The sequence below is a fragment of the Nuphar pumila genome, chromosome 13 (assembly GCF_984573655.1).
Source record: "Nuphar pumila chromosome 13, dmNupPumi1.hap1.1, whole genome shotgun sequence".
Lineage (NCBI taxonomy): Eukaryota > Viridiplantae > Streptophyta > Magnoliopsida > Nymphaeales > Nymphaeaceae > Nuphar > Nuphar pumila.
The window spans coordinates 5,922,754-5,950,198 of NC_143261.1; the positions used below are offsets into that span (position 1 = coordinate 5,922,754).

At 37.9% G+C, this 27,445-nt stretch overlaps 1 protein-coding gene across 2 annotated transcripts; it reads right to left on the reverse strand.

The window, feature by feature from the left end:
* On the reverse strand, positions 1-27,335 carry LOC149817611 (guanosine deaminase-like). 2 transcript variants are annotated; one of them, XM_089985852.1, is made up of 5 exons: positions 27,034-27,335; positions 26,877-26,936; positions 26,400-26,590; positions 1,408-1,512; positions 1-341 (listed from the first exon to the last, which is right to left on the reverse strand). In XM_089985852.1, the coding sequence occupies exons 1-5, from the start codon at positions 27,047-27,049 to the stop codon at positions 153-155; spliced, it is 561 nt and encodes a 186-aa protein (XP_089841978.1). In that variant the 5' UTR covers positions 27,050-27,335; the 3' UTR covers positions 1-152. The 2 variants fall into 2 exon arrangements, with proteins under 2 accessions (XP_089841978.1, XP_089841979.1); XM_089985853.1 differs by lacking the exon at positions 26,877-26,936 and having other exon boundaries at positions 27,034-27,329.
* Between the last annotated feature and the right edge of the window lie 110 nt (positions 27,336-27,445).

A 27,445-nucleotide genomic window follows, 5' to 3' on the forward strand; every position in this document is an offset into this window, starting at 1 on the left:
TGGGTTGAAAGAGGTGTTTAGATTTGAACACATGCACGAGTTTAGTAGCAGGTTAATGAGAATCTGCCTAGTCAATATGAGAGGTAATATAATAAGGTACTAAACACGATATCTTCATGAGAAGTTATAATGAAGCAGGCTAGAAAGCATCATCAGTACATTTGGAATTTCTGCTTGGTTTTCTCAAACACTTGTTCAGCAATTATGGCACCATTCCCATCAGCTCTTTTGATTTCCAAATGAGCTTTCTGGTAATACCCGGTGCCCCTTAATGCGTCTGCTATGAAATCATCAAACCCAATTGCTATTGCTGCTTCTGCTTTAGCTCCATAGACCAATCTCTACATAACCATAAGAAAAAATTGCAAGTTATAACATAAGTGAGATAAAATAAAGAATAGCACAGTGAATGCAAAAGATCAGCAAAAAAGAACTGTTTTGGGATTGGATAAACCATTATCAGCCATATCCCACACATAAGAAGTACATGCCGAGTCTAATGCCACATTGGGATATCTAGCCAACAGTTAGCCCCTTCCACGTCCTTATTTTTGGATTGTCAAGCTAGGGTTTACATTTGACAGGATTTGGACCAAAGAGCTCTCAGTTGAAGATAGTTTGACTAAGTAAGGCCGGTAACCAAACTGAGAAGCTTGTGACTCGGCTCATCCCAAACTTGTACATGATCAATTCGTATAGCTGGTGAGCCGAGCCATGAGCAGCTCGTTTAGCTTAAACAAGTTGAGCCCAAACACACAGTGTTATGCTAGGCTCGGCTCAGGAAAGCTCGTATGTATATATAAAGAAGAATGCATAAAATATATATACAAAGAGAAGCATGCATAGAAAGTATATACATAAAATATTAACTATCAAGTGTAATATATAAAATATATAAAAATATATATTCCATGTATAAATAACGTGGAATTTTTTTACATGAGCCAGCTCGAGCTCGGGTCGGCTAAACACAAACGCAAGCCGAGTCACGAGCTCAATCCACTTGTAAACGAGCCAAGACCAAAACATGCCATGTTCGGTTCATTCGGATGGTTTACCAGCCCTAACTCTAAGGAGTCTAACTATCATATTCAACCTTCCATGTCTGATTAGCTATAATTTGTCAGGTTTGGAGCTTTCACATATGATCTGAACAATATCTGAAACCAATTGACATTCAAAGCTTCACTAAATATTTAATCATAACTTGAACAGATCAAAAGCTTATCAAATAAAGTGAAGTGTCCTACTCATATGTATTCAAGTCCAAAATCAAATTCCGATATGTAGGATTTCGTAATGTCCACGAGCAAATCAAACCTAGACCATTTACATGCCTATGAACATTGACTCGGATGCAGCGCAGGTTGTCTGAACCCAAAACTATTTTCAAGCACTTGGCAATACCTTAAGGCGCGAGAGATGAATTGCCCCAAAGCACATTGGGCATGGCTCACAAGATGCATAAATTTCACAGTCTGACAGCTCGATCTGCCCTAGCTTCTTACATGCCTGAATGGAGAAATATTCACATCATAATAATGTTCAGGTACATGATCGGAGATTGAGGTAGCAAAAACAAATATACAAACAAGTAAATAACAACAGTACTTTGCAGGATATGTAAACTTTATGCCAGTCATCCCAGTAAATACTTTAACACAAACATCATTAGTTTAAATAGAACCAAGGCAGTTCAGAAAAAAAATAATTTCAATCCTGTCAGGGAGGTTACAGTAACTTTTTGAATTAAAGATTTTTACTATAGATGAAACTGAAATTCACTATCTAAGAGGGGATGATGAAAAACTATCTCAAAAGGACATGTTAAAATAGGGTCACATGTCTAGCAACATGAAACAAGATGGTGACAAGTGTCACACTGTGACACATGTCAAACACTGTGTTTATATTTCTTAACCTTTTATATTTCATTACATGGTTTTTCTTCTCGAAAACCTTGAGTTTAAACTTTATAGACATATGTACAGTTAAGAAATAAATACTATCTAATAATAAACAGATTTTACATATAAAATTTACCAGATAATATATATTTGTATAATTAAATGTTTAAAAAGTGTGTCCCTTTGTGTCCTAATTTCCACAAAAAATCATGCATTTTCTCCTTTCTATCCGTTTCCATATCTGTATCCATGTGAATAGCCGAAGAATGATGCTTTGCTTTGAAGTTTGAACACTGTAGTGGACAATTGATGTTTACTTTGACAACTAGTAACATTATGAAATGAAATGGCAGCTTTGTGGGAAAGAGAAAGCATGCATTGGAAGTCAAAAAAAAAAACATAAAGAAACCATAACAATACTGTTACCAACGCCAAAATGTGATGACTCTAGAGATGAAAATAATTAAATTGTGAGGCAATCACCAAGGATAGTAATCACAAACAATTAGGACTACACTGTGTCATCCTCATATTAAGAGTAAAGCAATATGACAACGAATGATGATCATAGGAACAAGAAGGATCTTATTATTAGCTAAAATGAAAAACAGGGTAATATGAGGAGCCTTAGATTAGAAGTGGCACCTCGAAATATGCACAACACTGACAATTTTCCATCCAGAGATAGAAGTGAAATGTGACCTTGGAATTCAGATCCCATAAAGAATTATGATTGGAAAGGAATTTTCACAATCAGTACAAGGTTCCATGTTTCCTGCCTTTTATGTGCTCAAATGAGCAACACCTTGGAACCTGCTCTGATTAGCCTTGTTGCCAGGAACAATCATGACAACCATTACACGTGCCAAATAAGGAATCTTAAAACCTTTGAGAATTCAATTATGTTGGACATGCATTTTTCTTATTAACACATGAGTAGAAGATACATAGAATTAGATGTTTGTGTTAAGTTTATAAAATTTCTCCATTGCCAAATAAGAAGATCCAAGTATATTAAAATATGAAACTAGTGATGTCCATCTTTTCTTTCTTTCAATGGTCTTATATATGCGAGGAAACTCCACAAAAAAACCACTACTTGCAACTGAATGATAGCCCATGTATGAATCTCATATAGGATAAGGGAATGAACAGATAAATAGTGCTATGATACACATGAAAAACACTATAGTTGAACTCACCTCTTAAACAGCTTTGACTAAGTCCATCAGCTTCTTTAAGGACCTTTAGTGTCAGATTAAAGAAAAAACAGAACATATTAAGTAAGAATACCTTCAAATTATTATTTTTTATGATGTGGTATTGGTTTTCCTTCCAGGTTCTAGAGTATGAAAGTCAAGTTAATATTTCAATTCCAATACAGATAACCTTAAGAGTTAATGTGTTACCAAATCCAGCTCTGAAAGCATCATCACTGATGATTTATTAGATAAAAGATTCTGCATTAAAATTTGGGATGGCTTGAGGTACTTCTTGGGAGGCTGAACTTGATGCTAGCATGACACAAGTACACTATTGATTTTCCAGACCAAATGAAGGGACTGCATGAAGGTGACATTCATGATAACTCACAGGGACTCGGCAAAACAGGTGCCACACCCTCGTCGACGCAACGCGGGTGCGCGTGCGGGTGCAGCACCGGGTGCGGTCAACACGACCCTGGGTGCGGTCAATGCACCCAGGGTCATTTTCGTCCACTTTTCGGCATTAAAAAAAATCCCTGATGAAAAGGAGGATTAGGGCAAAAAAAAAAATTTGCCCTAATCTTTCCTATCCCGCTCAGCTCGAGCTCTCTCCTACCGACGCCCCAGCGCCACCTCCTAAGCTCTCCTCTCCTTTCGCAGGTACGTACCCTCGCTCGCTCTCTTCTTGTGTCGGCAGGGGAAGGGCCGAACCCCCTCTGCGCCCTCTCGCTCTCTTGTTGGGTTGGTAGGAGAGGGGTTGAGCCCCCCTGCTCCCTCTGATTTCGGCAGGGGAGGGGCCGAGCCCCCCCCCCCCTCTTCCCTTCTCGCTCTCTTGTTGGGTTGGTAGGGAAGGAGTCGAGCCCCCTCCCCCCCTCTCGCTCTCTTGTTGGGTCGACAGGGAAGGGGCCACTATGGGTACATGTAGATAAACTTGCAAAAACTGGAGAAGAAGGTGGTGGAAACAAGAGATTTTGATGCAAGCTTTGCAAAAGAGATTTTGTTAGGTCTTACACAAGAGTAAAAGCTCATATGTTGAAGATATCAGGACATGACATTTCAGGATGCAGAAAAGTTGATGAGGCAATGCGAAGACAATACAAGAAAATACAAGAAGAGAAAGGCAATGGCCGATTCTTATGCAGTTAGTGTGTCATTTGCAAGCCACCAAGAAGATGCTGAAAAAAAAAAGTCAATGTAGGATGTAGAGGAACGATACAAACAGCATTCAATACATATGGGAGAGAAGAATTGGATAGAAAAGTTGGGAGGTATTTTTATTCTATTTCACTCCCATTTAATGCGGCTATAAATCCTTATTGGAAGGATTTAGTAACATCCTTGGCAAATTGTAATTTGAGTGGCTATGTGCCTCCAAGTTCAGAAAAAATATGAACAATACTTCTTGCAGAAGAGAGGGAAAATGTGGAGAGGTTGCTGGAGATTAAAAAATATTCATGAGAGCAAAATGGAGTTTCTACTGTGTCTGATGGATGGACAGATATTCAAAGGCGTCCACTGATCAATTTCATTGTTTGTTCGCTTAGTGGCCCAATATTCTTGAAAGCACTTGATGCATCTGAAAATGCAAAGTATTTGAAGGGATTGTTTATAGAAGTCATAAAAAAAGTGGGTGATCAGAAAGTGGTATAAATAATTACAGACAACGCTCCAATTTGTAAAAGTGCAGCGTTGAGTTTGGAGAGTGAGTACCCTCATATTTTTTGGACTCCCTGTGTAGCACACAGCTTAAATTTGGCCGTAAAAAGCATCTGCAACCCCAAAGAAAAAGAAATTCTACAAGCATATGCTTTATGTTCATGGATTGAAGATTTAGAAAGAAATGTCAAAAGCATTAGGAATTTTGTTGTTAACCACCATCGTGCTAATGTTATATTTAATAGGCATTCTGACCTGAAATTATTAAAGGTCGTTGAAACACGTTTTGCGTCCATCATTGTGATGGTGAAGAGGATTAAAAGAGTGAAGAATACTTTGATTAACATGGTGACTGATGAAAATTGGACATTCTATCGTGCTGATGATGATATCAAGGCTCAAGAAATTAAAAAAATCATTCTTGATGATGAGTTTTGGGATAGAGTGGTATACTTTCTTCAATTTACGCAACCTATTTGAAAAATGTTAAGAGAAGTTGATAAGAATGGACCCATGCTTCATAGAGTTTATAAAATGTGGGATAATATGATTGAAAAAATACAAGCTATAGTTTTCAAGCATGAAGAAAAAAATCTTGCATTGGATGATTCAGAATTTTTTAATCATATTCATTCAATTTTAGTCAGAAGATGGGATAAGAGCAACACTCATTTGCATTGCATGGCACATTCTCTTAATCCAAAATATTATGTAAATAAGTGGCGGGCTGGTGGTATTGGTCGTGTCCCTCCAAATTTAGATCCAGAGCTATCAAGACATAGAAATATGTGTATGACAAGACTTTTTTCAGAAGCATATCTTCTACATCAAGTCACACAAGAGTTTGGAAAATTTTCATCTTCGAGATTATATGGACCAACATTATTCGCGAGAGAAGAGGATAATATAGATCCTATCACATGGTGGTCAACATTTGAATCAGAAACACATCTTCTCCAACGTCTTGCATTAAGATTGATATCGCAGCCTGCTAGTTCATCTTGTTGTAAAAAAAATTGGAGCACATATTCTCAAATCCACAACATGAAGAGAAACAAACTCACCAACAAGCGTGCAGAGGATTTAGTATATGTTCATTCAAATCTTCGATTACTTTCGCGAACCAATGATGAATACAGGTACTAATTTGCGCTCTTAGTTATTTGATTATTTCTTAGTTTTTCATTTAAATATACTTGTATTGTATTTAACATTTTCAAATTGGGTTTGTAACGCAGACAAGGAACATCCAAATTTTGGGATGTAAACCCAGAAGAGTGTGACTTCGAGGGAGAGCATGATTTCAACATAACAAACATGGATTTAGCTGAGCCCAGTATTCCTTCTAATGATGCATTTGATGATGACGAAAAAAATTATTAAGATCAATTACTTCATCAGGATATACTTTGGTATGTAATTTAGTTCTTTTCTGCTTTACTTATTTGATTGATATTTAGGTTGATTTATGTAATTGCTTTACTTATTTGATTGATATTTAGGTTGATATATTGCATGAATGATGATTGATGAATGATATTACGACAATGTTAACTGTTAAAACCAAGGTTGTTAAATGCGATGAGGTGAAGATAGGCGTTGAGCCTGCGCTTCGCCTCAGAGGCGTACGCCTCAGGTACTGAGGTGTACGCCTCTCACAATGTGAGACTCTCAAGCAAGGTTGTAAATGCGATGAGGCGAAGCGAGGCGTTGAGCCTGCGCTTCGCCCCTGAGGCGTACGCCTCTTACAACACTGGTTAAAACTTCAAAATTATATATATATATATATAATTTTTTTTTACATTTTTGCCCCTGCCGCACCCCCGCACCCTAGGTTTTTGAAAGTGCCGCACCCGCACCCATGTGACATAGATGATAAACCACTTTTGCTGCAGAGTTTCACAATATACACATAAAAAATGGACACATTAAGGACCCTAAAAATTTGTCAAAGCCGGTAAATTGAGGCTTTATCTTTGATTACAGCTAAAAATTAGAGATAAGTTCCTAACCTAAGGGGTGATAAACTTACCTGACTCAGCCTAAGGCTCCAGGCTGAACGCTCACCTGGTTCAGCTCTAAACAGTAAACCCTCAACTGATCCGCACCCAGACTGATGTATAATATTTCTATTATTTACTAATATGTTATTATCAGTGTTGTTAAAAGCACGCCTCAAGACGCAAAAGGAGGGCCTCGGCGCCTCAAGGCGCCAGCCTAAGGTGTGATAGTAATAATAATAATAATAATAATAATAATAATAATAATAATAAAGAAGCATTTTTTATTTATTTGTAATTTTAGTTATTTTTATTGTTTTTTTTTTAAGTTTTCAAAAAAAAATTGAGGCTTACGCCTCGCCTCAGTTTCTGGTGGAGCGCCTCGCTTCGCCTCAACGCTTTTCACAACATTGGTTAATATACTCATGGTGTTTTATCATTAAATCCATGAAAGTACATGGTCTAACTTGAGAAAACCTCCTCCAATCTGATGCCAGCATTACCCTAGCTATAGAAGCAGTTTCTGGTGCAGATTCTGCCACTGATCTAGAACATGAAGATCCCTTTCTAAGTCTTTTCATTTTTAAGAAGAAACATTACTTGGCCCTGCAGGATTTCCCAGTTGGTTAGGGTGGAGCATTTGGATGTCCGGAGATCCCAGACCTCATGAGTTCGATTCCCTTGGAACTAAAACATGTGACAGTTATGGAGCAACACTGTGGTGTCAGTCTACTCTTTTGGGGTTTGTCATTATAGTGTGTGGCCAGTTAGGGCTCGATCTAGGTGGGTTCCTCATCGTAAGGAAAAAAAAGAAGAGAAACATTACCTGATTGAGAAAAAGAAGCAATGCAATCACTGATTAAGTACAGAGACTGGGTGTGGATACCATGGAGGTTTTACAGGTGAGATATTTCTTCAACTCAATGTACAAATTTCAATCAATATAATATCAGAATCCTCAAAAATTTGTTGAAACAGGCAAACATATTATTTAAGAAAAAATTGAAGGAAACATGAAGAAATTCGTCATCTTGCATTTCCTCCCTCAGAAAGAAGTAGAAAGGAACAATAATACAAATTCTTCAGCAGCTTCAAACCGCTCATGATTAACGTGATTCAACTGGATTCAACCACCTAGTTCATTTGACTCAATCCATAACCCAGAATGGGGCTGCCAGGTCAAACAACAGTTCTGGCACAATCTTACCCTAGTGAGCTAATTAAATGATGCATCTAAGGATCTAAGCTTTTGCTGATATTGATTTTATTTAGTGCATGTTACGGACCAAGACTACCCCCAGGGTCCACCAAACCCAGAGACATCAATAGGGATCCAATCCAGGGAGCTCCAGGGAAGCCCCCTAGCCTAGAGTCCCACCTAGGCTCGGACTGTGAAGGAAGGAGAGAGAGAGAGACCTTCCTGGGAAGGACTGTAGAAATCGACCAGCCTAGAGTACCCTCTATGCTGGATGTCCCCCCTTGTATTTTCCCTTTACGTAAACTATAAATAGAAGTGTATATGCTTAAGTTTATTCAATGAAGTTTATTCAAAAGTTTCTCTAAGCTTCGTTCTGGTTTGTGTTTTTATTTTCTAAGGGAATGTGTTTTTTCCTCGCCTCTCTTCTACGCCCATCATCGACCCAAAGAGAATGCATTTTCTCCCTTCCTTGTCGTCGACCCCCCTGCCACCAGACGTCCCCCTTTGAGTAGCCATCCAGGAGAGATGCCTCTCTCACCTCCCCATGTTGCACGCCTCCCTCACGAGTCATGCTTTACATCCTCTCCAAAATCCGTAGGACAGACCTTCCCAGGGCTCGGGTCCTAACAGTGGTATCAGAGCAATCCTTCCAAGAGCTACGCTGACCAGCAGGTCCTGCTTGGACGATGCAGCAAGGGCCCATGCCCTTCTCGGTTTTCATTTAGGTTCGAATCTATAATTTTTCTGATTTTCTGGGTAGTATTTGATTCAGTAGCGTCGATCTTGATTACTGTATAATGTTAGAGTAGTCCCAACATTGATCTAACCTGAATCCGAATGATTCAGCTTGACCCACGACCTCCAGGTTGTTTCTTGTTTGAGCAAAGAGTCGGACAACAGTCCAGAACGGCTTTGTAGACGTGTGGTTGATTCATTCCCAGTCCGCACCGAGCCCAGACTCGTATTCTAGGGTAGCCTGGACACTTTTGGGAGGGTCTGACCAACCTAGGTGTTCGACAGTTGTTACAGAACGTTTATGCCTTGCGCAGGAGCTCAGCGCCTACCCAGTTGTGTGTGCACTCGACGCTACCGGTATTGTTTACCGTACCTCTACCACCGTGTGATTTCTTTGGTAGTCGAGTCCCCATTAGTCTTGTGTCTCTACAACGAGGGGCGTGTTAAATTGTAATTCATAAGACAATGTATTTTCTATATATATTTTATATATAGAAAAGAAGATACATATACTTCTTTTATATATATAAAATATATATTTCTTTCTTGTATTAGCTGTAGGGGTATTTTAGTTATTTCTACATTTTACACGTATTCATGTTTTTTAATATGATTGTAGTTCTCCATTTTTTAATTTTTCTTATTTTTGTAATGTTTTTATTTTTATTTGTGTTCTCTTTTTACGTAATATTTCTGTACACAGTCAGTAGCTGACTGTGTACAGTGTACAACAGTCAGCCACAGTCTGAAATTAGAGACGTTGGGCTGATTCCCAACAGCTCTAATAAGAGTTGTTGGGAATAGCCCAACTACTCTATCTTTAAGTGATTGTAAGCCTTATAAATAACGGCTATGTGAGCCCATTGTAAAGTGTAATTGAGAGAGGAGTTTTGTCTCCTCACATTTATTAAAATAGTGCATTTACTGCACTTCTTTTCTTTTGTGGTGTAAAGCATTTGAATGTTATTTTATGCTATCATTTGAAATATCAAGTTATTTGAAAACTTGATTGTTTGCAAGGTCTTTTTACATGGTATCAGAGCCGTTGAAAATTATTGAAGAAGAAAGGTGATTGTTGAAGAAGATCGTGTGCCTCGAAAGGCATGCACCTACATTTCTCTTGATCTTCGACTTGGAGACTCCTTGCAATATATATCGAAAGAATCATACCACATCAAGTAAGCTCTAAAGACTCGTTTGTGGTAAGATCCTCTTCACTTTATATTTTCTTTCTTCTCAAAATGGTGGAAAAAGACTCACTTCTCTCTTAGGTTCAAACTCAATGGCTCAAATTATCATGTTTGGGCCGGTAATATGGAAGCCCATATCAAGGGTAAAGGGATTTGGGGATATGTCCAAGGCTCAATACCAGAACTGGAACCAATAATTACCTTGGTAGAAAGAAGAAAAATAAAGATTCTTGAAGGTGAAGAGAGAATCAAAGCACTTGAAGACTATCGTAAGAAACATGAGGAATGGGAGATGAAAAATTTTAAAATCCTATCATGGATCTTCTCATCCGTTGAAACAAAAAATAATGCCAACATTATCAAATTCAAAAAGGCCTCTCAAGCATGGCAATATCTTGAAAAAATGTACACTTAAAGAGACTTGTCTCACAAGTACTATCTTCAAAAAAGGGCCTTGACCCTCCAACAATGCGAAATGACTATTAGAGAGTATTTCGCGGAGTTGTCCTCTATTTGGGATGAGCTTGCCATGCTTGAGCCCAAATAGAGTGGTGAAGCCATTGATCTTAGGCATAAATAATTAGAAGATGATCGTTTTTTCAACTTTTTAAATGGGCTTAAACCCGAATTTGAACAAATACGACCATCTCTTCTATCCGCATTTACTTCCCCTTCTATTGAGGATGTAATTACTAAATTAAGTGGGGAAGAGACTCGTATGGGTATAAGCAAAAATAATCCAAGTGTTCTTGCAACACCTTTCAACCAAGAAGAAGGTGAAGGTGTTAATGTCGTTTCAGGACCGGGAAACAATTTGAGAACCTGCAAACCTCCCCACTTCAAAAATCAAAATCAAGGCGCAAGGAAAAATAGTGGGCAAGGCGGAAAAAGAGATTATAGCAAAGTTGTGTGCCACTTTTGTAAGAAACCGGGGCACATCAAACCGGTTTGTCCAAAATGAAAGAAGTTACTTGCCATGGCTACCACATCGCAACCCCAAAAGGAAGAAAGCTCATCTTATTCAAATGGAGCTCTTTCTTTGTATCAAATTGTGGAAGCACTTCAACCACTTCTCAAGAGGGCAATTTCCGGAGCCGCCATGTCAACTTTCTCTCCTCTCGGTAAGACTTCTTGGCTTTTAGATTCGGGTGTCTCCTTTCATATGTCTCCAAGTATTTGTTCATTTTCCGAATATTCAAAAAATTACTCTCCATCCTTTGTTTCAACCGCGGATGAAACTTCTCTTTAAATCAAAGGAATTGAAAATTTTGAAAAACAAGGTTTTTTTATTTTAAAAAATAGATTTATACCAAAATTAAACTTAAATTTGCTTTCGGTCTCTCAACTCTCAGACCATAGATGTGCTATAAAATTTTCATCTGATAAATGTTGGATACAGGATCGCCAGTCTGGGTGGTTGATTGGAGAAGGCTCTAGGAAGGGAGATCTATGCTAATGTTGACTTCCTTCAAATTCCAAAAAACCTTTTTTGTAATGTTGTCCAACATAAAGATATTAATGTATGGTATAAAAGGCTTAGACATCCCAATATTGTTAAAATTTCTTATTTACCTTTTGTTAAAGGTCTTTGTAAAAGTTTTTTCACTTATAATGATTGTACTCTTGGAAAGATGAGAAGTTTATCTTTTAATCAAAGATCTTTGTTTACAACAAGACCATTTGAAATTATCCATTCGGATGTATGGGGACCGGCACCTGTTTTATCAAAAGGGGGGTTTTCGTATTATGTAATTTTTATTGACCATTACACTAGATATTGTTGGATATTTTTTCTTAAGCACAAACATGAGGTTTTTACGACATTCAAAACATATCATATGATGATCAAAAACCAATTTAATGGTGACTTAAAAATTCTTAGAACGAACTGTGGAGGAGAATACTTATCAAATAAATTCAAAAGATATCTTGAGAGTTATGGTATTCTCCATAAAAAATCTTGTCAGAAAACACCTCAACAAAATGGATTAGCCGAAAGAAAACATAGACATATCATTGAAACTACTCGAACCCTTCTCATTTCACATAACATACCAAAAATTTTATGGGCTGAGGCAGCTCTCACATCTGTCTATCTCATAAATCGGCTTCTATCCAAAAATTTAAACAAAATTTTGCCTTTTAAAATGTTGTACACAAAAGAACCTGATTATAATAGGTTAAGAATTTTTGGATGCAAATGTTTTGTTCTTACGGACAAGAATGACAAGATTTCCCCAAAAGCTATCAGATGTACTTTTCTTGGTTACTCTGAAACCCAAAAGGGGTTTTGATATTATGATATTAAAAATGACAAATTATGTGTCCAGAAATGTGAGTTTTCTGAAAAATATTAGTGGTTTTGAAAAATGTGAACCTCGTGAAGAAAATATGGATTATTCTTTTTTATTTGAGTTATTATCTAGAAATGATGATGCTAATGATGATGAGTTCCCACGTAATGACTCTAGTGATAATGAAGTTGAGGAAAATAACTCTTTACTACACCCATCTACCTATCAACCTATTGATGAAGAAACATCTAGAGATCCTATCACATATTCTCATAGAAATAATTTTAGAAGTGCAATAGAAAAATATAACGAATCTAGTAAAACTACCTCTTCAAATGAGGAAAATCCACGAAGAACTGAGAGAAATAAAAAAGTCCCTTCTAGGTTCATTTCTTATGATTCATTCACACATAAACATAGAGTTTTCCTTAGTGTCATTCACTCATATGTAGAACCCAAAAACTTTGAAGAAGCCAAAAAAAGTATTGAATGGATAGAAGCTATGGAGAATAAACTTAGAGCCCTCAAAAAAGCGAAGACCTGGGAATTTCAAGACCCTCCTAAGAGTAAGAAAACCATAGGGTGTAGATGGGTGTTTAAAGTCAAAACCAAGAGCGATGGATCTCTATAAAGATATAAAGCTCATCTAGTAGCTAAAGGATATAGTCAAGAATACGGGATTGACTATGAATAAACATTTGCCCCTGTTGCACGGATGGTTACTGTCGGATGCCTTATTACCATCACTTCTATTAAAAAATAGAACATCTACCAAATGGATGTCAAAAACGCCTTTTTAAATGACGATTTTAATGAAGAAGTGTATATGAATGCTCCTCCAGGAATGGAGACTCCTAAAGGAAAAGTACTTTGTCTCCAGAAAGCACGTTATGGACTAAAACAAGCCCCCAAGACTTGATATGATAGATTTAACTCTGTAATGTTGAAAAATTGTTTCTCCTCATGTTTTACTGACACCGCTTTATTTGTCAGAAAATCCAACGCAGGAATAGTAATATTGCTTTTATATGTCAATGATATGCTAATAACTGGAAGCGATTCGAAAGGAATTAAGAGCATAAAATCTATTTTAAAAGATAAATTTGAAATGTCTAACTTAGGATTTTTAACATACTTTCTAGGAATTGAAGTTGCATATTCACATAGAGGTTATTTTTTATCTCAAACTAAACTTGCTTCTGAGATTCTTAACAGGTCAGGTATTCCAGATGATAAAATTTGTGAAACTCCTGCTATAGTAGAAACCAAAATGAAAATTGATGATGGAATTCTTCTTAAGGACCCCACTCCCTACAGACAGCTTGTAGGGTCCTTGATGTATATGAGTAATACTAGACCATATATTTTACATGCAGTTCATACTGTCAGTCAATTTCAACATGCACCAACATCCGTTCATATGAGTGCAATTTTGTGGATCATCAGATACATACAAAGATCGTTGAATAAGGGAGTATTTTTATCCGCTTCTTCTGAATTAAATTTAATAGCTTATACTGACTCTGATTGGGGAGGTGATCCAAATAATTGTCACTCCACCACTGGCTTTTGTGTGTTTTGAGGAGACTCACTAATCTCATGGAGATGTAAGAAACAACAAAATGTATCATTATCCTCTACCGAAGCTGAATAGCGAGCCATGACAACTACTACTATGGAGATTGTATGGATTCATCAGCTACTATAAGATATGAGGATTAATGTAGAAGGGCCCACTAAGCTATACTGTGATAACAAGAGTGCAATTTATATTGCCAAAAACCACACATTTCATGAACGGACCAAACACATCGAGATGAACTGCCACTATGTCCGAGAAGCATATCTGAAAGGAGTCATAGATCTTCTATATGTAACTTCAGAATATCAACTGACAGATTTCTTCACCAAATCGTTGTGCTCTCCGCGATTCGACTTCCTTCTTGGCAAACTTTCAGTCATTATGCCATAAGTTTGAGGGGGGGTGTTAAATTGTAATTCATAAGACAATGCATTTTATATAAAATATTTGTATATATATTTTATATATACAAAAGAAGATACATATACTTCTTTTATATATAAAATATATATTTCTTTCTTGTATTAGTTGTAGGGGTATTTTAGTTATTTCTATATTTTATGCGTATTCATGTTTTTTAATATAATTATAATTCTTCCTTTTTAATTTTTCTTATTTTTGTAATTTTTTTATTTTTATTTGTGTTCTCTTTTTATGTAATATTTTTGTACACAGTCAGCCACTTACTGTTGTACACAGTCTGAAATTAGAGACGTTGGGTTGATTCCCAATAGCTCTAATAAGAGTTGTTGGGAATAGCCCAACAACTCTTTATCTTTAAGTGATTGTAAGCCTTATAAATAAGGGCTATGTGAGCCCATTGTAAAGTGTAATTGAGAGAAGAGTTGTCTCCTCACATTTATTAAAATAGTGCATTTACTGTACTTCTTTTCTTTTGTGGTGTAAAGCATTTGAATGTTATTTTATGCTATCATTTGAAATGTCAAGTTATTTGAAAACTTGATTGTTTGCAAGGTCTTTTTACAAGGCCAAGCCCTTCTTGAATCCGTTTTCATAAACTGTTTCTGTCCCAGACACGTTTGTAATCCTAGACACCTGAGACATGATTGAAGTGTGCAACGAAATCGCACCCCAACATTCAGGTGAAGCGACTCTTAAGTGAGCATATGGAGGAGCACCGCAAGAAGGGCCTCTACTATCACTGCGACGAGGTATAGATGAGGGACTATTAGTGCAAAGTCCTGAATCTATACCTATGTGATAGTGAGGCCGAGGACGGAGCACCCAGTGATACCAAGTTGTCTGACTCGCGTGATGACATTCTGGAGGAGGTTCCGAAGATTTCATACCACGCACTAGCCAGTGTGGAGGTACAGCAGACCATGAGAGTATTGAGGAAATGTTGTATTTCTTGTCTTTGTAATACTCCCAAAGTAGCTTTCTTTACTTTTGTCTTGTAGTGAGCTTTTTTTTTTACTTTTGTCTTGTAGTGAGCTTTTTCTACTTTTGTCTTGTAGTGAGCCCTGAAGGTCGACCCCCTTTATTATTCTTGTAACCCTATTTAGTTATCTAATGAAGTTTTTTCTTCATCGTTTCTTGCATTCCCCTTTCATCTTCTCCTTCTTGTGGATGTTAACTTGAACATGGTATTAGAGCCATTAGGAGGAGATTGGAAAGAAGATCTTGGTGCTGAAGAGAAGCTTCATCCATGTTGTTCCTAGACTGCACGCAAACTGAGGTGCTGATGTCAGCATCGCCAGTATGGCCATTCAGATTTTTGTGGTTCAAAGGTGTAATTTGATAGCCTCTGATTTTAGTGAAATTATAAGTCAAAAATCAGCATCATTGGCTAAGTAGTAGATTTTTGGGCGATTTTACAAATATTTTCTAGGTAACATGTGTTTTTGGCTCAGTCTTGAGAAATCTCTTCATACTGATCTTATCGGTGGTTTCCGTTGGGCTTGTTATGCATGATGCTGGTTGATTTTATGTTAGGATCTTCGTAGATGTGTTTTGGGTCAAGCATATTATGTTTTGGAGGCAGTTTTAGTATTTCTTGAAGTGGTTACTGTTGGCGGTAGAAGGGTTTTCCATTCTTCATGTTTATCAGATTTGAGAGTGAGATGTGTTGGTGAGAGTTTAGTTTGTTGAACATGTTTAATGTACGTTTTGGATGCTATATACATGAAATCTGTAGTGAATCCACTGTTTATGAGTTTCGACCAATGCATTTTGGGTATCGGTAGTGTAGTGGGTTGTTTGGGTTTGAAGTTGTGTATTGATTCTCTGTTGAACATGTTTAATGCATGTTTTGAGTTCTGATTGTGTTAAAGCTGAAGTATATTCTCTGTTTTTTAGTCTCCATCCTTGGATTTTGGGCATTGGCAGTATAACAGATTGTTTGCTTTGGATTTTTGCGTATTGGCACACTACTTGTCTGTTCTGAGACTGCTCCTTACAACATATTTGTTTGTGTTTTGCTGGTATTGGTGTTTGTTTGGTGCAGCCACTAAGTATTGTAGTTCAGAGATTGAGTTGAAATGGAGAAGGGAGACAGAGACACTATTTAGGTGACTACAGTTAAGTTGGATGGAGCCAACTATTCTTTTTTGTCTGATTTTATGCTAGCCATCGTTGAAGGCAAAGGACTAGGAGGCTTTCTTGATGGGACTTCAGTAAAGCCCAAACTTTGAGATGTGGATTATGAGAATACGGCCAAAGAATGGAAGATGAATAATGCGAAGGTCAACCAAGAATGGACATGAACATCTCTAAGTTTGTTAAAGCCAAGGATGCTTGGAGCTATCTCAAGCAAGTGTACATGCAGGAGAACTGGGTAAAGCAGTACCAGTTAATGTAAGAACTGAAAACCTTAAGACAGAGAGGCATGAGACGTGCAAGAATTGCAACGCTTGTATAAAGGCAGAAATGCAATCCAGGAAAACAACAAAAAAGTAATTGAGTTTCTTATGAGATTGCACTCTGATTTTGATAATGTAAGAAGTGTTGTGATTCATAGAATGTGTCTTCCTCTGAGGACCTTTTATGAAATCATGACTGAGGAGACTAAGATGAAGTCACTTCAGTCTTATTCCTCTGGTGATTCTGTTGTGGTGGAAGCAAAACAGCCTAGCAGTTTTGGTGAGGCAATGGTGGGGTTTTCAAAGTATGATATGAGTAATGTTCGCTGTCATTACTTTAAGGAGATGGGGCATATGAAAAAAGCATGTCCCATATTGAAGAGGAAAGAAATGAAGTTTGGAGGGAGTGCTGCAGTGTTTGGAGTTGCATGGAGGGAAAAGATTGTGATAAAAGGTCATGTTCCTAATGCAGCGTTCACCTCCACTGTCACTCCTGCTGTGCAAACCTGTTCCTCTGGTCTCATTGGTAAATCTGGTTGTGCTTATGTAGGTATTCCTAGCTCGACTTCGGGTTGGTTGATAGACTCAGGAACGTCATGTCATATGCAAATGAGTTCGTGCTGACTAATTATAAACCATGGAGTGGTGCCTTTCGCACTGCAGATGGTTCCTTGATGCTTGTTTCAAAAGTTTGTTATATTACTCCTGAGTCTAATCCTTGTGATAAACTCAATGTTCTCGAAGTATTTCATGTCTCTTATTTTGCCATGAATTTGTTTTTTGTTGGCAAAATTAGCCAGTATAATTGTGATTTAACTTTTACCCTTGATGGTTGTTATGTGTAGGATCGGCTATCAGGGATGAAGATTGGGATTGGGCCTATGCGAGAAAATCTCTACTTTTTTGGATCAGTTGAATCAGAGTCAAAGGAGAGATGATGGGAATAGAGCTGGTGTTGCAATTTTGGATTCTTCAGCGTTGTGGCACCAATGGTTGGATCATGTATCAAGTTCTAGACTTCAATTTTTGTTATCTTCTGGTTTGCTTGGATCCTCTTGTAAGTCTGGAGTATCTAATGATGTTAAGTGTTGTGCCTGTGTCCACTATTTGGGACATTATCTCAGGCCAAGGTGTGGAGATGGACCTCAAGAAAGTTGAGGCAATGCAGAGCTAGCCGGTGCCCCAGTCTCTCAAAGGATTGCGGTGATTTCTTGGCCTTACTAGGTACTGCCGGAAATTGGATCAGAGATATGCTCCGATCGCCCATCCCCCAACCACCCTACCGAAGAAGGGCGCCTTCAACCGGAGCCTCGAGGCGGCCACAGCCTTTAGGTCCCTGAAGGATGCCATGACTCAGGCGCCCGTGTTGGCCTTACCAGATTTTAGGAAGACCTTCGTGGTTGATATTGACGTGTCCGGGCTAGGTATAGGGGTTGTCTCACGCAGCAGAAACACCCCCTAGCCTATTTCTGCAAGGTCATCACGGCTGGAAAGCGAGGTCTGTCCATGTACGAGGAGTTCATGGCCATTATCCTAGCCATGGACAAATCGCGGTCGTATTTGATTTGCCGACATTTTATAGTCTGGACAGACCATAGGAGCCTCAGGTTCATGCTCGAACAGCGGTGAGCACTCCCACAAAAAAAAGGTGAGTTTTGAAGCTCCTTGGGTACGACTTTGATATCCAGTACCGTAAGGGGGGTAGTAATCAGGTGGTTGGTGCCCTCTCGTTGTAGGGACGAGTTGATGTGTCTCAGCATGATCGCAGTCACTTTCCCGTTCTTGGACGGCCTCCAACAAGAGTATGAGGTGCACGACTTCCTCTCTTCAGTTAGGGCGTAGATAGTAGTCACGGAGAAGGGAGGCCCTTGGGTTTAAAATCTGAGGGAATTTGGTGATGCATCGGGGGCAGATAGTAGTTCCTCCCGAATATGGTCTTACGGCCCCTCCTCATAGACTAGTACCACGCAAGTCCAACAGTGGGGCACGAAAGAATCCACCGGACTTATCAGAGATTGAGCAGGGAATTTGCGTGGAAGAGGATAAAGAAACATGTGTGGCGTTATGACGTGTGCCAGCGAGTCAAGTATGAGGCAGCCTCCCCCCGCAGGGTTGCTACAACCCTTGCCTGTATCAGACTGTGTATGGGAGGACATATCGATGGGCTTTCCTCTGTGCAGGGAAGGTCCACTGTCATGGTATTGGTGGACCGTTTGTCCAAGTACTGGTACTTCCTAGTCGTGACTCACCTGTACACTGCCAAATTCATTGTCGAGTTGTTTATGCACGAGGTTTTCCACTTGCACGGGATGCCTCATACCATCATCAGCGATGGGGACCTAGTGTTCATCAGTACCTTCTTGGTTGAGTTCTTTTGGTTGCATGGGACAAAGCTAGCCATGAGTACTACCTGTCATCCTTAGATGGACATCTAAATAGAGGTGTTGAACTGGTGTTTAGAAGACTATCTTCGTGCCTTCGTGGGTGACAAACCCAAGGCGTGGATGAGACTCCTCCCATGGGCCAAGTGGTCCTATAATACGTCTTACCACTCAGTCATACAGGCAACCCCATTTTAGGCCGTGTATGGACGATCTCCTCCAACTATAGCCAAGTATGTGAGTGGAGTTGTGTGGGCAGAGGCAAAACAAACATCCTTGCTAGAGAGAGACCACCTCTTGCGGTTACTACAATGGAACATGGTTGCAGCTTAGGAGAGGATGAAGTGGGCGTACAACCAGAAGCATCGCCCTTGACAGTTTCAAATGGGTGATCTTGTGCTCCTCAAGTTGTCACCCCACCAGCAAGGCAAAGTACGATGAGTACATCAACACAAGCTGACACCCCATTTCTATGGCCATTTTTTTGTCTTGGAGAAGGTCAAGACAGTGGCTTATCGCTTGGACCTTCCCGTCGGAGCTGAGGTACACCATGTGTTCCATATTTCATGCCTTGAGCCCTATAAAGGGGAGCCGCAAGATGAGAGTCTGGCCCTGCCCGAGTTGGGGGACACTTCGTTGTAGCCCTCTAGAGTGATCGAGAAAAGGAGACGAAAGAAGGGCGGTCACTTGGTCACTGAGGTGTTGGTTCAATGGATCGAAAGGGGTGTTAACGAGTCAACCTGTGAAGAAGAGGACTGGATAGCAGCACAATATCCAGAGTTCTCACCTTGAGGACAAGGCGAGTTTGAGAGATGGGATTGTTACGGACCAAGACCACCCCAAGGTCCACCAAACCTAGAGACAATAGCCAGGGATCCAATCCAAGGAAGCTGCCCAGCCTAAAATCCTACCAAGGCTAGGACTGTAAAGAAAGGAAGATATATATATATATATATATATATATAGAGAGAGAGAGAGAGACCATATTGGGAAGGACTATAGAAGTCGACCAGCCTATAGCCCCCTCTAGGATAGAGGTCCCCCCCCCTTTGTATTTTACCTGTTTGCTCTTTATGTAAACTATAAATAAGAGTGTATATGCTCAAGTCTTTTTAATGAAGTTTATTCAAAGGTTTCTCTAAGCTTCATTCTGGTTTGTGTTCTTGTTCTCTAAGGGAATGTGTTTATCCCTCGTCTCCCTTTCACGCCCATCATCGACCTAAAGGGAACGCCTTTTCTCCATTCTTTAACGTCAACCCCCTGCCACCAAAAGTCCCCCTCTGAGCAGTCGTCCAGGAGAAACGCTTCTCTCTCTCCTCCCCACGTTGCTCGCCTTTCCCGTGGTGTGTACCTCCCTTGCTTGAATCCATAAGACCAACCTTCCCAGGGCTCCAGTCATAACAGTGCACTTGCTAGTTGGGCCAACTTAACCAAGTTACAGAGGCCATGAGTCATTGCTCATTTCAGGTCACTTAACCAATTCATAAGACATAATCCATGGCCCATGGGCAGTGTGTTAGAAATTCATGTCTTGTACATATGTATATGCTTGACTATATATATATATATATATATATATATATATATATATATATATATAGATATATATATATATAATTCAAGTATATTTCGTATATAGGTGGTTTCTTTATTGTAATTTTTATTTTTTAATTTTCTTTCTTTTCATTTTTATTTTTTTTATTTTTTTGACTTTTTGACTAGCCATTGGGAGGCTGGCCCAACGACTAACCAGCCTCCTCTTGCGTATAAATATTGGGGTAATACCCCCATTGTATTTCATGTTTTTAGTGAGGATTCCTCTTAATAAAAAGCTGATGTTTTTTGTGTGCCTTAGTGCATTTTGTGATATTTATATGCCTTAGTGCACTTTGTGAGTGATTATTCTTATCAAGTCCTTAGTAGACTTGATTGTCACAAATATTAGAGTGCTTCTTTACATGGTATCAGAGCCGGTGGGCTGTTTTGATTGTATTCACTCGTGGAGGCTGCCTCGTAAAGCGCATTGGTGATCCTTTTTTGGCTCATGGTTTCTTCCTCTTCAACATGGCTGAATTCTCGTCACACAACTCAAGCAACTTCAACTTTGTTCCACTATTCAAGCTTGCCGATAGCAACTACATCATTTGGGTGGGACACTTGGAGACATTCATAAAAGGTCAAGGATTATGGGGATATATTAGAGGTACTATCTTCAAACCTACTCCTAAAATTACTATATGCAAAAATGGTGTCGAGACAAATCTCGAAGGAAAAGAAAGAGAAAAAGCAAAGGAGTATTATAAAAAGTTAGATGAATGGGATATGAAAAATGCTAAAATCCTACCTTAGATGCTAAGTGGGGTTGAAACCAAGATTACCTCAAATCTTTTATGCTACAAAAAGGCAAGTGAGGCATGAAAATATCTTAAAGGTATGTTCACCGAGAAAGATAACTCGCTCAATTTGAACCAAAATGGGAAGGAAAGCTTATTGAGACGAGGAGGGCTCAAGTTGAAGAAGAAAGATTTTTTGCCTTTCTTTATGGTTTAAGATCCGAATTTGAACAAACTAGGGCCTCTTTGTTATCTTCCTCATCACTTCCTCCAATTCATGAAATTCTCACTAAACTTAGTGGAGAAGAAACTAGAGAGCAAAAGTGATAGTGTTATTGCTACACCTAGTAACAATCAAGGAGATGATCATGCTCTTAAACCAGAAAATTATATCAAGCCTTATAGGCCTCCTCACTCTAATAAAAATCAAAATAGAGTAGAATACAAAGTAATTTGTCATAATTGTCATGAGTCATGTCACGTTAAACATCAATGTCCTAGATTCAAAAAAGACTATAGACCTCATGAAAAAAGGGTTGTCGCGGCTCCGTTAAAGCAAGAAGAAGACATCATAAGCCTCAAGAATCTCTCCAAATAATTGTCTCAATTGACGGAGGCATTGCAACCATTGCTTAAAGGATCTACATCCGAGGCGGCCATTGCATCTTCTTCAACTTCCGGTACGTGATCTTGGCTTCTTCATTCTGGAGCTTCATTTAATATGACCCTACATAAGTCTCTTTTATCCGAATGTCAACCTAACTCAAATGCATCTTTTGCTTCTACCGCTGATAGAACTTCTTTGGAAATAAAGGGTGTTAAAAATTTTAAAAACGATTTAACAAAACACAAAAAGTTTTACATTCCAAAAGTTAGATTTATAAAAAAATTACATCTTAACTTACTTTCTATCTCTCAAATCTCAGATAACGGATATGATATCGTATTCTCATCAAACAAATGTTGGGTGTAGGATCGTTAGTCCGAAAAAATGATTGGGAAAGGTTCTAGGCAAGGAGATCTTTACTACATGAACTCTCTTTGTAATCCAAAAGAATCTTTTTGTAATATTGCTCAAACAAAAGATATCAAAGTTTGACATCATAGACTTGGTCATCCAAATATAAAGAAATTAAATTGTGTGCCTATTACTAAGGACCTTTGCAAAGACAATTTTGAATGCAACGAATGCATACTTGAAAAAATGATATCTTTGCCCTTTGGACAAAAGACTTTTTATTCCTCTATGCCTTTTGAATTGGTCTATTTGGATGTGTGGAGTCTTGCTCCTATACTTTCCAAAGGAGGATTCTCCTACTATGTTGTGTTCATTGATGATTATACTAGATACTGTTGGATTTATTTTCTTAAATTTAAATCCGATGTGTTTGCATCCTTCAAAAACTATCATAACATGATCAAAACTCAATTTGAAAATAAGATTAAAATCCTAAGAACAGACTCTGGGGGAGAGTATTTATCAAATGATTTCAAACAATTCTTAAAAAATGAAGGGATTTTACACCAAAGATCGTGTCCTAGAACACCACAACAAAACAGAATTTCAGAAAGGAAACATAGACATATTATAGAGACTACAAGGACACTACTTATTTCTAGGAATGTGCCCAAAAACTTTTGGGTCGAATCTGCCCTAACCTCAGTATTTCTTATAAATAGGATGCTTTCAAATCTCTATCAAATGAAATTCTCTTTGAAAATTTGTTTAAGTATGAACCTGATTTTCAAAGACTTAGAATTTTTTCTTGTAAGTGTTATGTTTTGAATAATAAATGAGACAAACTATCTTCCAAGGCTATTCCTTGTGCTTTCATTAGTTATTTTGAATCACAAAAAGGGTTTAAATGTTATGATGTTAAAAATGATAAACTCCTTGTCTCAAGGAATGTTAACTTTGTTGAAAATGAAAGTGGATTTGAAGGATGTATATCACAAGATGTAAATGTTGATTACTCTTTCTTATTTAAATTACTTTCTAATTATGGGTGTGATGATCACTATGATAATCAAGAAACTCCTATGGAGTCTTCTATTGAGGGTAGAACAACAGTTGAACCAATAGTATACACTAGAAGAAATAAGAACATATCCACTGAAAATCTAAATCAAGATGGTCATGAATCATTGGAAGCTCCCTCTGAACAAATTATTATTCGTAGATCTGAGAGAACTCTAAGGATTCCCAATAGATTTGTTTCTTATGACTCATCTCCTAAACATAAAGCTTGTCTTTTAGCCATTCATTCATACTTTGAACACTCCTATTACAATGAAGACAAAAATCTTCCTGAATGGAAAAAGCCATGCGTATGGAACTAGATGCACTTGAAGGTGCCAACACTTGGAAAATCCTAAACTTACCACTTAGGAAGAAAACCATAGGTTGTAGATGGATCTTCAAAGTCAAGACAAAGAGTAATGGGTCCTTGGAAAGACATAAAGCCAAGTTAGTTGCCAAAGGATATTCTCAGGAGTATGGAGCAGATTATGAAGAGACCTTTGCTCCTGTTGCTAGGATGACAATTGTTAGAATCCTTTTTGCTATTGCAGCTGTTAAAAATTGAAATATATTTCAAATGGATGTTAAGAATGACTTTCTAAATGGCAACCGTAATGAGGAAGTATATATGGATGTTCCACCCGGATTGATGGTTTCTAAAGGCAAGATGCTTAACAATGTTATTACTAAATATGGTTTCAAACCATGTTATATTGACACGCTTTGTTTGTCAAGAATTCTTCTGCAGGTATTGTAATTCTTCTTCTATATATTGATGATATGCGGATTACAAGGAGTGACAAAGAAGGAATTAAAAAAGTAAAACAGTTTTTGAAAAACACTTTTGAAATGATTGATCTTGGTTTTCTAACATACTTTCTTGGAATAAAAGTATCCTATTCTACCAGAGGATATATATTGTCACAAACAAAGTTTGTTTTAGACATCATTGACAGGTCAGAATTATCAGATGACAAAGTTGTTGATACTCCAGAGATTATTGGAACAAAGATGCAAGTTGATGATGGGTTTCTTTGGACAATCCAACTCCCTTCAGACAACTGGTTGGATCTCTTATGTATCTAAGTATTACAAGACCTGATATATCTCATGTTGTCCATGTGGCCAGTCAGTTTCAGCATGCTCCCACATCAGTTCATATGACCAGTCATGAGAATCATCAAATACATTAAATGCACCATCAATAAGAAAGTTTTTCTATCATCTTCTTCCTCATTAGATCTCATTGCTTATTCAGATGCTGATTGGGGAGGGGATCCGAACAACAGGCGTTCAACAACTGGTTTCTGTGTATTTCTAGGGGAATCCTTGATTTCGTAGAAGTACAAAAAGCAACAAAAAGTGTCGTTATCATCCACAGAAACTGAGTATAGAGCAATGTCCACCACTACCATGGAGATCATGTGGCTCAAACAACTGATCTCAAATATGGGAATTCATCTTCAGAATCCAACAAGATTATGTTGTGATAACAAGAGTTCCATATACATAGCTCAGAATCACACGTTTCATGAACGGACTAAGCATATAGAAATGGACTACCACTTTGTTCGTGAAGAGTACTTAAAGAAGACTATTGATCTTTCCTATGTGACATCAGAATATGAACTTGTTGATTTCTTCACCAAGGCTTTGTATTCACCAAGGTTCAACTTTCTTCTTGACAAACTTTCGGTGATTGCACCATAAGTTTGAGGAGTGTTAGAAATTCAAGTCTTGTACATACGTATATGCTTGATTGTATATATATATATATATATATATATATATATATATATATATATATATATATATATATATATTCAAGTATATTCTGTATATAGATGGTGTAAAATCCAAGATTTTTCCTTGATAATTAAAATGAATAAATGATGAATTATTGGTGTATTTATGACTATAATTATGAATTCTTGATTTTCTTGATTTTGATTAATTATGAACCTTTGTCTCAAGTTATGAAGATTATTTCAAGAATAATTGAAAAAGCTAAAATATATAAACTAAACAAGAAAATAAATGATTTGTATATTTTTAGATTATGAATTTTGGATTTAGATCTAATCTTATTAGATTGTACCCATGGCGTCGAATGCTCTGAACATCATTATTGTTTCGACATAAATTTTAGTCGATCAGTAGCTCACCTATTAAATCGGATTCAACCTTGACGTTTCTCATTTCGAGGGCATCAAAATCGACTATCTACTATAAATCAGAAATGAGATAAAATCACAGCCAACACGATAGCCAGACTAATGTACCAGATCTTCTCAGAAAGGAAAATGATCTCATAGAAATTGGCGGAAGACTAACTTGAAAGCCATTGTCAGTGAAGCCATTCAATCTCCCTCCACACTAAGATGCATATAGTGAACAAATTATACTAGCCATGTATTTTTTTAGGCAACCATCCACATTTTACAAAAAATCGCGTTCCTTTTGGTAGGGTGAATCAGCCAAAGTTTCTCAAAGACATGTAGCATGAAAAATGATTTTAGAAACAATTCTTGACCAAAATGAATCAATACTAAGCAGATAAATGTATAAAGCAAAATGGCACATCATGATAGATTCACTAAATCCATAATATGTAATGAAGGTTTCTATATCCTTATGCAAGGCTACCACCTTTAAATTCACAAAGAAAAATCCTGATGGAAGAGACAACATGGAAACTTTCACTGATCCTTACCATCTTATCAATAAAAAATCACAAGCAAAGTCAACAAACATATAATGACATCTGAACGATGGACATGCAGGAGTTTAGTGGAAATAGTTGTTGGACAATAACAGAAACAGAAACAGAAACCAAGATTTGAGGCCATAAAATAATACTCTCCAATTTTTCAGTGCATAAACAACACCAAGATGCAAATACCTAGACTTTAAATTTCGAATAAGAAAGACTACAGATAATTAAAAGAGATGGGCAAGAGATAAAATACTGCTGATAAACAACAGAGACAGACAAAAGATAAATAAGACGTGATCTTTCGAAGACTGAAACTTAACAATTAACAATAGAAAGCAATTTTGTGTTCACGACTCTGACCTCTCTGATAGCAGTGACCTCTGCATGTGCAGTCGGATCGGTGTTCTTCATAACCATATTGTGACAGCTCACAACAACTTCATCGTTCCGAACCACAACTGCACCAAAAGGCCCTCCATCTCCACAATCAACACCGTTATATGCTTCTTCGATAGCCCGTGACAAGAAGACATGATCCCTATCTTGAACAGCTGAATCCATGTGACCCAAGTAAAAAATCTCAGACAACAGAACATGCAGATATCAACCAGACATCAAAACACCCGTATCACAAAAATCATCACAAGTACCCACATCATGCTTTACCATATATATCTAAATTATTAACGCCCCATTTCAGGAAAGAATCAATAGTGAGTCACATTATTGATCCCCGATTACAATGCATGCACATCAAGTTATTAGAATCACCAAGAACGAATTTCGTATGCTTAGATTCAGTTATACACAAGATGAACATAAACATCATCCAATCACCTTCATGGTACCCAGAGAATGCTGAGGCTACAGAGATTGTTCCATCCTTGGATTCCACAACTGAAGACGGAGAGAAAGAAGAGCAGACATGAATCATCGCCTATAAGACGGGAAGAAGCAAAGAAGGACATAAGAAATTTCTAATAAAGAATTATACCTTTAGCTTCTTCCATGTCAGGAAAACAAAGGAAATCCACAGGAATTGAGAACTTCTGCTCAAAACCACTACGATCTCCAATACCCACAAAAGAAAAACGAGTTTTGCAGGCAAAACTCAACAATTCTGGGCAAAATTCATATGATTTATAGGATTTTGAGATGATGATGTTGCCGAATCAGCTTCGAAAACGAAAGACTAAATGGTGGGCAGTCGAATCTCAGAAGGGAACTGGTTCGCGGAACAGAATCTAGAGAACAAATGCGTGAAAAAGCGATCGGAAGAAGGACGTGGTGACGATGCATAAGCAGAAAAGAGACAGAGAGAGAGAGAGAGAGAGAGAGAGAGAGAGAGAGAGAGAGAGGCTTTTGGGAGGGGGGACGTGCGTTGGTCAAAACGGGAGGCTCCTATA